Source organism: Osmerus mordax (genome assembly GCF_038355195.1).
Source record: "Osmerus mordax isolate fOsmMor3 chromosome 27 unlocalized genomic scaffold, fOsmMor3.pri SUPER_27_unloc_1, whole genome shotgun sequence".
Lineage (NCBI taxonomy): Eukaryota > Metazoa > Chordata > Actinopteri > Osmeriformes > Osmeridae > Osmerus > Osmerus mordax.
Window position 1 is genome coordinate 5,001 of NW_027120402.1, and position 12,136 is coordinate 17,136.

A 12,136-nucleotide genomic window follows, 5' to 3' on the forward strand; every position below is an offset into this window, starting at 1 on the left:
GCAACAACCCCCCGCTACCCCGCCACCGCCACCTTCCTCTACCCTGCCCAGGGGATGGCCGCGCCCAGGCGCCATGGCGGGCTGGGCGCCCGTGGCAACCCCCATGGGCCAGAACCAGCGCTACAATCCCGGTGAACGGCTACCCCATCCCGCCGGGGTACGCCGCCTTCCCCGCCGCCCACTTCGCCCACAGGCCGCTCCCCGGGTGGTGCAGCACCTGCCCCCGCCCAAGAGCCGCTCCCCCAGCAGCGCCAGCGGCTCCACCAGCACGGGTCACGTGACCAGCGTGCCGTCCACCGGCTCCAACCACGACGCCAACACGCCTCTGCTGTCTCACTGCGTGGCCATCTCCGCCTTGCCCGGGGGCGGGACCATGCAGGTGTACGGACACCTGTCCCAGAAGGCCTTGCAGTTGGACCCCTCGCAGACCTCCGCCCTGCTTGCCGACTCCAACAGACTCATGTACAGCGACTCCATCATCACCGCAGACCTGTAAACGCTCCGCATACTCCCGTTTTGTTTTTTAAATCGTTATAATTATTATTTCAACCTCCTACTCTTGTAAATACATCAATCCTGAAGGCGGATGGAAGATTTATATTCAAAACGACATTCTGCAGAGGAGGAAAACCTCAAAGCAGGAGAGAGAGGGCATGCCTGTCCTCTCTCTCCTCTTTGATGAGGCCTCTCCTCCTGAGGGGCCCTGCCACTGAGCAGACCCAGGTGGGTCAACAACACTCCTGCCAGGACGATGACGGGACGGCCAGCATGGGAGAGGCGCTTTGTGTTACCCAACTCTCCTCGGGGAGGGGCTACACAGCTGGAGGGGGGAGGGAGGGAGGGAGGGGGAGGGGATCTCCTCCGCCTCCATTTCCCATCATGCTGTTCTCTCCTCCACCAGAGCTGAATCCTAGCTCCGGGGGAAAGAGATCTGACTTCAAAGCAGCCGTCTTGTTGTGTGGAAGCTTCAGTTAGGGCTTCCGGTCCACAAGAACTTGATATTTAATCCCAGAACATTTCCATCTCTTCCCCTCTCTGCCCATCTGTGATCTCTGCCGATAAGTGGCTCAGTATCCCTGAACTCCTCGATCAAAGACTGTACCCTCATGTGGCCTAAAACAGAGACCCTGACAGTGACTAAAGATACTTGATGTCTAAGTGATTTGCTTTTCTTGTTTCGCGATCTCAAATCTGGTTGTGACACACAACCCTATGCACTGTTTGACCACTCAGAAAGTCAATCTGAAGGCGTCTCTCAGTTGCACGATGAGATGGATGTTATGTTTGCATGCCATGGCCATTTTGTCCAAACTATCACTGATCTATTTTATGAAAGTTAGTTATTTCGTCTACAATGGGTTTGGAGGTTTATGGTGTAACGTGACGTCAAAATCCTTCCATGCTGAATTCTCGTCAACAAAAGCTACATTGCAGTGTATTTTTCCATAGTATCATGTATTTGTTGCTATGCAACTTTTTATCCCCTCCTCCCCCCCCCCCCCCCATCTCCTCCCTTCAATCAAGTAGACAATCATTTGACTCATGGTCCAGCCTGGGTAGCTAGCTAACACTTCACTGTGACCTTAAACCTCATAAGCCATCATTACTTCTTACATACATTAAATTAATTGCATTTCAGAAACTCGTGAAAAGATAAACACGTGTCACGCCCGAACCCCTCCCTGACAGGCTGCAGTGTACCTTGAAAAGTCCTTCTTAAACCAAGTACTAATACTAATAAGTACAAGAATGTACTATTCATATACTGTTGTGCTGGCTCTATGGTATGACCATAGCTTATAGTCGTGGATACGGTACAGAAAAACGACGTCTAGATGTGGTAACTTCAGATGAGGGTGTTTGGAGATCGTTTTCAAAGGTACAAAAGCTCCTGTTTCTGTTCTTATCTGCATTCGTCCGAAGCAGTTTCACCTACCTAGATATCTGGAGTACTACACAGGTATCCTCGACAGTTGTATGACCATCTATGTGCGTATATTAAAGCAGTTCAAGAAACCACTTATCCACAACACTGTGAATCTTAGGACTAGGTATTTTGTATTTGGCAAAATATCTTTTTTTTGTACAATTTTTGTATTCTATGTTAGATCCATTTCTTTTCAAGGCAGTCTTTCAAACGTTTTTCAGATAAGTGGTTTGATTACGAAGGTTTACATGGATATTCTATTGAGGCCTTGTCATTGTGTCTGAAGATTTTTGCACAAATGTTTTGTACGGCAAAATCATTATTAAATTACATAGTTTGGTTACATTGAGGTATTAACTTCATTATTTTGAAGATTTCGATGATTGGTATGGTCGTGGTGATTACCCCCTGGGAAATCTGGACAAAGTACTGCGATGACTTTGACTATCCACTAGAGAGAAGCAAATATCACATTTTGGTTCTAAAGATTTTCGTAAACAAAATAAATCTAAACCATCTGTGACCACCAGATGGGGCAAGTGAGCCATTTTCTCTACTTTGTACTGTGGTTGTACACACGTGCATTTTAGGGTTAGGGCTAGTTTGTTTTTGGTTTAAAGTCAGGAAAACTCATTGACATAGTACATACAACATAATAACTGGCACCTTTTCTCAGTTTTCTCCTCAGGGTTCACTGTGAGTGTCGTGCAGAGGTGTGCATGTGCTTGAGCAATGCTTGTGTTTACAGGATTACGTGTGTGTATGGTACGGTACACAACGCACAGATGTGTGCCTGGCTGTGTGTATCTTTAATCCTAGAATCACTTACCAGGCCGTCAATAAACACCGGTTGTTTGTTTTGACTTTCTTTGTAAGGAGTAGAATCTCTTCATGTTTGCCAAGGAGAGAAAGGATACACACATATGGAAGGATGATTAGAGGAACTCTCCTGGCAGGGATAGTTGGCCTTGTACGCGTGTGTGTGTTTCTGCGTGTGTGTGTGTGTGTGTCAATGCCTGTGTGTATGAAAATGTCCTGAGAGTGTTTGATGTGAGGAATGGTTTTGATCATGTCTAAGTTTTGCCCTTCTCATAGGGGGGAACAATCCCAGAAAATCTTTGTTGTGTGTCTGGTCGCAGCATTGCCTTTACTCAACAGCTCAGCTCTACTGAAAACAAGTCTGTGAATTTAGACGGACGTTTTGATCGTTTGAGTCAAGAACCAGCAGCACTGCTGACCTGAGTCCTGATTAGGGCAGACAGCTTCTGAAGCAACAGGGAAGAGCACTGCAACACACACACACACTACACACACACACATCATCATGAAATATTGATGAGGCTTTAAAATTTTGATGTGCTCCCCTTGAGCAGGACATGTCAGCCCGTCTGCATTCCTGAACCCCTCTGAGTCTGTCTCATAACTCTGGAAGAGGAGAGGAGAGGAAGAGGAGAGAGAGGACAGAAAGAGGAGAGGGAGGAGGGGGAAGGAGAGTAAGAGAGGCGAAGGGGGAACGGAACAAGGAGAGGTCAGGAGCAGAGGGAGGAGGAGGAGGAGGAACTGAAGAATGAGATGGAAAGGGTGAGCGGGGGGAGCTAGGAGTCGGCTAAAGAACAGTTGGAGGAGAGGAAGCGGTGGGGGGGCAGCTATGATTCTGACCAGACATGAAGAACAGTAGCTGTACTGTAGGACACGGACACAGCCACTCTGACCAGGAGGCCCAAACATGCTTCAAGAGATGCTTTTTTTTGTTGTTTTTTTGATGGTGGTGGTGCTTGTTTTAGGTGGTTAAATGTTCGACTCCCGTTGTGAGACTTGGGAGGGGGGGGGATTTTACAGCTGAAAGAGAAGCTCTAGGGTTAACCTTCTGAACTCCAGAGTCCACATGCCTAAACATGGGGATGGAGAGAGAGAAGGAGAAGAAGATGGATGGCGGGGATTACTGGATGTTGTGAGTGTGGCCGGTTTGGGATTGAAGAGGGGAGTTGTGCTTTAAGTGTATGCTGTACAACTGAGATATGGAGGAACCAGTGATGTGTCAGCTAGGACTGACTCTGTGTGTGTGTGTGTGTGTGTCGTGTGTGTGTGTGTGTGTGTGTGTGTGTGTGTGTGTGTGTGTGTGTGTGTGTGTGTGTGTGTGTCCAGACAGAAAGAGAGCTGCAATGCAGAGAGGCTGAGGATTTTGATTGCTTCCAGTTGTAGAATCTGGCAGAGAGAGAGAGAGATGAAAAGAAAGATAAAGCGGAGACAAAAAGAGAAGGAAAGGAGACACTGAAGAACGGTCAAGTTGCGTGAGTTCTAAATATTTCCAACAGTCCCCTCAAGTTATTTTCCCGAAACGGTAGCTAGCTAACTTTAGTTAGCTTCCGGCCAAGTTACCTAGCATGATACTCGTACCAATGCTACTACCATGCTAGTGTTACTTGCTAGCCTTGTCATTAGTACTTTTTGAAGCCATACTAAATCGTTTGTCGCATAGACATAGTTTTTGTCTATCGGAAAATATTCAATTGGAATGTTTGAAATCACATATTTGTGCTGGAGCACTGGCTGCATTACAGGAAGGCCTGCTTTGTACAGTAGAGGTAGCCATGTTGGAGGACACTTGCAGAAGAAGGCCCTCCATTGATCCTGACGGGAGAGATAAAGAGAGGAAGATATAGAAAAGGGAGGCACCAGTTTGTGACAGCTGACTAGGCTATGACGGGAGATGAAAGGCAGGATGAGAGAGAGACAGAGAGAGAGAGAGACAGAAAGAGAAAGAGATACAGATACAGATAGAGAGAGAGACAGAGAAAGACACAGAGAGACACAGAGAGACACAGAAAGACACAGAGAGAGACAGAGAGATCCAGTATAACGTTTCCCCTCTTAAGGCCTGGCCCTGTTCTTCCAGGACTGCCCCAAACAAGGGCCTGATTGTTAGGGAACATGACCTGTTATTGTTGGGGATGAAAGCCTGTTGACCGTGGGGTAGAGCTCTGCCTGTCTGCCAGCCCTGACCTTGAAGAGATGTCAACACTACAGCCCTTAATGCTCTCAAGCGGCCAATCAGTTCCCACTTAGCTTCCCAGGTTACTGTTGCCCGGAGGTTTCCACGGTTACTCACGGTAAACAAGGATTTTCTGTTTGTTTGATTAAGATTCTCACTGATTAGATTTGTTGATTAGGAATGATTAGACATTGTTAGCTAACCTAATTCGCAAATCCTTAAACAGTCACATTCCATATTTGTTACATATTCCAAACTGACCATTAGGTGCTTAACTGTGTGTTTGCATTTAAAGCTAACTATGTCCACCCCCCCAGTATTCTGTAGCAAGACCCACACACATTTTTATGTTAATCTCTGTACTTGGCTACAGAGGGAATACATGCACCTACGGGGGAATCTTTTCCTGACCAACTTTCCTAATCCTTGGTAATACTAAAGCATCCAGCTGCCGAGAGGACGAGCTCTCAGCTGAGTTCAGCTAAGACCTAAGACGGACATGGTTCAGAAGGACGCTTCAAGGTTGGTTCAGAGAGAGAGAGATGAGAGAGAACGTTGGGGAGGGGGGAGAGGGAGGGGGAGAGGGAGGGGGGAGAGGGGAATGCCTAGGGGGCTTGGTGGCAGTTTACCTGCAGTGAGGCGATTGTCGCGAGACAAAAGAACCAGTGAGAACAATGATGGCAGGGACAAGATGTTCCTGGGGAACCTGAGTGTGGAACATGGCCAAAAGGTTCCGCCTGTACGATGTGGGTACAGAAAGTATGTCATGACCTGGGTGAATGAGAAGAGAGGAGGAGGAGAAATTATGATCAGAAGGCTTGGAAGAAACGGAGGAGGGAGGGAGGGAGGGAGGGAGGGAGGGAGGGAGGGAGGGAGGGAGGGAGGGAGGGAGGGAGGTGAGGGGAGGGAGGGAGGGGGAGGGAGGGAGGGAGGGGTAGGAAAGAGAGAGACGTAATCTGTAGCATAGGACTGGAGTTAGGGAGCAGAAAGTCCCCTTAGTCCCTCTCCTGGGAATGTTGAGAAGTAAAGAGACACTTAGTCCAGCGATGACTCGGACAGTTTGAAAAGTGAGCCGTGTCATCCAGTCATTGGTCTCAAGTTTGTTTGTTATTTAAAAAAATATATTTTCAAAAAATTGTAACAAAAGTTTTGAACAGTGGAAAATATATTTACAAACAAGAAAGGTAAAGAAAAAAGGAAAATTGGCATATTGTGTCTTTTTGTATAAATGTATTAATATGATGTGAGGTCCAGTTACCAGCGAGACACTAAAACAGGTAGTAGTAATGACTGCTTTTTACTTAAGTATATGTCATAGCCTCACACTTCTTTACTTTAACTTGAGTGAAAAAGTGTACTCAGTACTTCAACTTTTACCAGAGTCTTTTTAAAACAGGAGTATCTGTACTTGAGTGAAGGCTGCCTGTACTTTTGCCATCTCTGCAAAACAACCAACCACAACCATTCGTTCACAGGAAAAATCACTTTGTTCTTTGTTGCCAGTTTTGTGTTGTCATACACCCTGTACACGTCGATCGTCCTCAACATGGTCGTAGAATCGAAACCCCTCTCAGTTCATAATATTGTTCTAGGTTATTCTGGTGTCTCTCCTCCCCCTGACTCCAGCTCCTAGACTAACCCGTCCATCTCCGTGCTGGAGGTCTAATGTGTTCCATCTGGCTGAGCTCCAGAGGTGCTCTCTGTTTGCCCCCAAAACCCCCTTGTCTGGTTCCACTCAGCCTTCCAACCCCATCCCCACACCGAGGCCCCTGCCCTGGGGCTGAAGGGGAGGACAGGGCCCCTGGATCCTGGATAGTGGGTCTGATCACCCAAGATATTCAGAAGCCCAGGTTGTCTTTATCAAGTTGCCTGGAAAAAAACATGCAACCTGTCAGAAATAGTTTTGGTTTAGTAGTAGTAGTTTTGATTCCTAGGTTTACCGTCTGTGCTTGCTGTAGATACTTTATTTTGGGAGTTAGTTCCAACAAAATACTAAGGGGGGCAGCCATCTTGTTGGCCATATTGACTTGTTACCAGGTTATCAGGTCCACTGTTGAATATGCGAGGCTCAGAATTAGCATAGCAATAGAGCGATGATCTGCTTGTTAATGCTCTTAGATCTGATCATTCATTTGAATATTCCCCCCCCCTCTCTCTCTCTCTCTCTCCTCTCTATCTCTCTCTCCCCCCTCTCTCTCCTCCTCCCTCTCCCCCCTCTCTCTCTCTCTCTCTCTCTCTCTCTCTCTCCTATCCTATCCCTCTCCCTCCCTATCTCTCTCTCCCTGTCTCTCTCTCATTTCCTTCTCCTCCACTACTGTTTTGTGTTCAGCTCTTGTCTTCTTCTCTCCTCCTCTGCTCATCTCTTGATGGTCTTCCCTCTTCTTCTCTGTAGCATAGCTTGTTTTACCCTCTTTCCTCCATCTCCTCTGAAAGCTTTCATGTGTGTCTAAGACAAAGGTGTTGTATTTTCAGATACGAACTGTTCCCTCCATGTTCTGGGATTTTTCAGCCCAAACCAGCAGGCTCAGCCCTAGACGCCGATCATCAGATCCTTGTTTGTTGCTCTGTAAACACAGACAAACAACACACACACAGTCAACACACACACACGTGTCTCTGCCTCCAATACTGACAGAAATAGCAAACGGTTTCGACGGGGAATCGGCTTAGTCTTCAAAGCAAAAATTATGATGTAGGAAAGAGAGGGGGAAATGGGGAGGGGAACACACGTAGTTATATTCAGCTGTGGAAGAGGGGAAAAAATAACTTCAAAGAATTGTGTTGTCATGGCAACTGGGGCGGCTTTAAAGTTCTTCCCTCCCCCCCCCCCCCGACACACACAAAATAAAATATATAAACCGGAGTGTAATAGAGGCTCTTTTGTGGGGTGCAGATTTTGTTTTGGAGCCACCAGCCACTGTTCCTTCTTTCTCCTTCCCCCCCTTGTCTTGTTGTCCCCGGCAACACTTTCACAAAGATCACATCCATGTGTGGATTAGTTAGAGCTCGCTGTGCGGATAGTTAAAAAGTAAAAAACATAATTAGAGCGCCAACTGAAAGACCACCCCCACCCCCATCTCCCAATCCCCCTTCTCCCCCTCTTCCACCCCCCCCACCCTCACACCCTCCCCCCTTAGAGGGGATCTTTTAATGCAAGGCTCACATTAGTGGTGTAAGGGTTACAGTTCCATACAGCCCTTTATTACATATGTCTAGTTATATGACCCACACACACACACATATATCCTTCAACACACACACACGTATACTTCAACACACACAGACGCACAGTCAAATCTGGATTAAATCAAGTCTTGGAACGATCCCACTCGAGCCACAAGATTATGATCCTGATACGTAATGGCTGCTTTCCATTGGGAGATTAGGAGTACACATCCAGGGAATGAGAAATGAAAGAACAGTCCACCATAGATGAAGTGCCTGCAACCAGCCAATGCTCAAGCCACAAGGTCTCTGGTAATGAATTGCCTGTTGGTCATAAAATGTGTAAAGGTAAGCTCTACTAGTGGTTAGTGTGCCTGTCAATCAGTATCCCATGGCCTTGACCCTCCTACTTTGTTGTGGATGAAGAGGAGGCTTGATGGACGGGAAGGTCACAGACTGGATCAATGTGGTCAGGGGTTAGGGGTCAGTGAACTGGTTCATCCTTTCATGACTGTCCAGCTGTGGGCTAGTTCTCTCTCTCTCCGTCCCTCTCTCTCTTTTTCTCTCTCTCTCTCTCTCCCTCTCTTTTCTCTCTCTCTCTCTCTCTCTCTCTCTCTCTCTCTCTCTCTCTCTCTCTCTCTCTCTCTCTCTCTCTCTCTCTCTCTCTCTCTCTCTCTCTCTCTCTCTCTCTCTCTCTCTGTCCCTTTCTCTCTCTCCCTCTCCCTCTCTTTCTCTCTCTCCCTCCCTCTCTCCCTCTCTCTCTTTCTCTCTCTCTCCCTCTCAACAACTACCAGCTGGGTGTTTCCTGTCTGAGCTGTGGTGAGGGAGGGGCAAGTTAGAAGTGGTTGGGAGCTGAACCCAGAACAGCTGGAGAGATGATGGAGAAGATGGCTGTGGCATGTCTGTCCCAGAGCGCATCCCGGTGAGTCTGTCGCTCCTCAGAGATCCAGTTCCATATTCTGGGTTCTGGAGACGGCTTGGAACAGGAAACATTTAAATGTGCAGACTTCCCAGCGCTGTCTCCGGTCTGTTCACACAGAGGCCCGTAGTAATCCTGTCAAATCTGAGCTCGTCTGGGGGGTAAATGGTGGAACATTTAGGGGCCATCACCATGGTAATACCTGGTTTTACAAGACTCTAACAGTCACTCTAAACTCCCTATTGTTTACCGACTGACTGTGGCTTATACAATCACCCAAAGTTGTTTTTCTTCAAAGTCCCCCTGCAGGTTCTCTCTCTTTCTCTCCTTTCTCTCTCGCTCCTTTCCCCCTCCCTTTCCTTTACTCTCTCCCTCTCCTCTTTCTATCTTTCTCTCTCTCCTCTCCCTCTGTTTCTCAGATCACAACCAATGTATTCACAACGCCGAGTTCTCTCAGCTAATCAGCCACACTTTCTCCCTGCTTCCCTTTATCTTTCCTAACCAGGTGGCTTTGTGCACGGGCGCTGTAATTAAAATTATGCAAATGAAATAATCCGCTAAGACAAATCCTTCTCTCTAACGAAGCTTCCTCCCCTCTTTGTGGTGTAATGGAGATTTTTTTTTCCACCCCAAATTAAACAGTTCTTTCTGAAAAAACACTATCCTGGTAGAATTAGTGTTTGCTGACACTACTTAGGGAAAGGCTGCAGTCTGAATGTGATCCAGTAGACTGGATAAACTAGTCTCATAGTAGAGGATCCGTTCTTCCCTCCCTCCCTCCCTCCCTCCCTCCCTCCCTCCCTCCCTCCCTCCCTCCCTCCCTCCCTCCCTCCCTCCCTCCCCTCCCTCCCCTCCTCCCTCCCTCCCTCCCTCCCTCCCTCCCTCCCTCCCTCCCTCAAGAGACCCAAAATTTAAATATGTGGACTATCTATACTAAGGGTACATAAACTAGCAGTACTAAGTGGGATTAGAATATAATTAAATATACAATAAAATAAAATATAAGTTGCCGTAAATTACAATATAAAAATACAAAATATAAAAAAAAGAAATACAAATGAATAAGATACAATTTTGTAATGCAGTGCAAAAAGCAGTGTGTTTTAAGCAGGAAGTCAAGAAAGTCAAGAAGTCAAAGAAGCCGTATGCAGATTATAAATAGGGCTGGAGGCAGAATCTGGATTTTGAGTGTACCTTCGGGAGATGTGCATCCGAACTTTCACAACAGTTAGAAAAGTGGGTTCATACAAACTAATTGCCAGTCTGATTCTGATATTTCACGCATGAGGGTTGAAATCCTCGGGTCCTCGTGCACGTGTGTGTGTCCACGCTTAGAGGAACATCACACAGAGACCAACAGCACGCAACGGCTCACTGCACCCGTGGCCAGATCAAGCCCTTTACGCCACAGTCTGTTTGATGTGTGTGTGTGAGTGTGTGTGTGCGCGCAGGCGTGTGTGCGCTCGTTTGATGTGTCCCAGTCTTGGAGAGATTGCTAGTGGCTAATTAGCCAGGGGGATTTTAAAAACGCAGGCTGCTTCAGTAACGAGGCCACAAGCACACAACCATATCCAAGATCTCCTCTTCTTCACGATTCAACATCATCCACCTCTCTTAACGCAGTAGCTATAAATGTAATGGGCTACCAGCCCCTGAACCACCAACTCAACCACCACATCATGCGAATACAGTTTCCAAGCCAACGCTTCAACCAGGCTGTTCTGCCCGGACACCCGCCTGGATACGACCATCAGTGTGGCTCCGGCTTCAGAGAGGAGGGGGGGTGTGAGGGCTGCTGGCAGGCTTAAGACTGGCCCCTTTCATCTGTCCCTGGTTCTGAATAAAGTGGGGTGGGGGGGGCAGAACAAGCCTCCAGACATAACCCCTCACACACACCTCCATCCCCAACCACACCCCCCCGATGACACACTTACCCTGATAACCGACCACCCCTGTCCAACAGTGAAAGTGGTACGTTCTTGTTTGGCTGATCTCTCATTCAGTCATTACTGCAGACGTCTGGCTGAGATGGTGCTGTCTCCACACACACACATGAAGGTCATCAGTCATCCGGGGACACTCCTAACCCTAAAGTCCTGCGTTGTTGGTGTGTGTGTGTGTCTGTCAGTGTGTGTGTGTGTGTGTGTGTGTGTGTCTGTCAGTGTGTGTCTGTGTGTGTGTGTGTGTGTGTGTGTGTGTCTGTCAGTGTGTGTCTGTGTGTGTGTGTGTCTGTCAGTGTGTGTCTGTGTGTGTGTGTGTGTGTGTGTGTGTGTCTGTCAGTGTGTGTCTGTGTGTGTGTGTGTGTGTGTGTGTCTGTGTGTGTGTGTGTGTGTGTGTGTCTGTCAGTGTGTGTCTGTGTGTGTGTGTGTCTGTCAGTGTGTGTCTGTGTGTGTGTGTGTGTGTGTGTGCCTGCCTGCCTGCCTGTCTGTCTGTCTGTGTATATGTGTGTTCAACTACTCACCCCAGGTATGAATCATAGAACTCCATCTATCCTAATCCCTTCTGCTCATAAACACCTCTCTCTGACATTAGATCTCTGATGAGGTCAGCTTTGGCATGCCTGTGGCCTAGACACACACACACACACACACAGGATAGTAACACACAAACGCCTCACAAACCAACATCCCACAGCTAGCACATGCGTGGCACATACATTCGACCCGCTTCGCAAACATCCTTCTGTTTAGAAGCGTCTAAAAGCATCTCACGACTATGAAAACATCTGACAAGTTCTGGGGCCAGGGCTACAAACAGACGTCCCATTCATTCAGTGTGTCTGAGCTCTCCCTCCACAGCCTGTCCCAGCCCTCCCGCAGTATGGTGTAGGGCTGGGATGGGCAAACAGCTCTGTTCCACTGAGAGGTCAGGGTACTTTCAGCCTAAATCTGGATGCTCTTCAACCCCCACACTCCCCCCTTTCCTCCCTCCCTTTCCCCCTCTGGGGTCACTTTGGTCTGCCCATTCGACAATGAGACCTTTCCTTCATATCTCTTTCTGAGACCTACAAAGTCACCAAGAACTGGGTGCATCCATGGTGCGTTTGCAAACTTTTCATCGCCAACACCCCGATGGAAATGTTCCGGAGAGTTCTTTGTTGACGAGACATTTCCAAAGGTTGCAGAAACAGTGA

The 12,136-nt window shown here is 47.7% G+C and overlaps 1 protein-coding gene across 1 annotated transcript in view; it reads left to right on the forward strand.

The window, feature by feature from the left end:
- ror1 (receptor tyrosine kinase-like orphan receptor 1) overlaps positions 1–1,256 on the forward strand; it is a gene marked incomplete at its 5' end in the record, with an annotated part of 5,789 nt that extends 4,533 nt beyond the window's left edge. Inside the window, 5 exon segments of the mRNA XM_067231847.1 lie at positions 1–5; positions 7–57; positions 59–124; positions 126–183; positions 186–1,256. The exon segment at positions 1–5 is cut by the window's left edge and continues 103 nt beyond it. Of these exon segments, the coding sequence (XP_067087948.1) occupies positions 1–5; positions 7–57; positions 59–124; positions 126–183; positions 186–496 (491 nt within the window).
- Between the last annotated feature and the right edge of the window lie 10,880 nt (positions 1,257–12,136).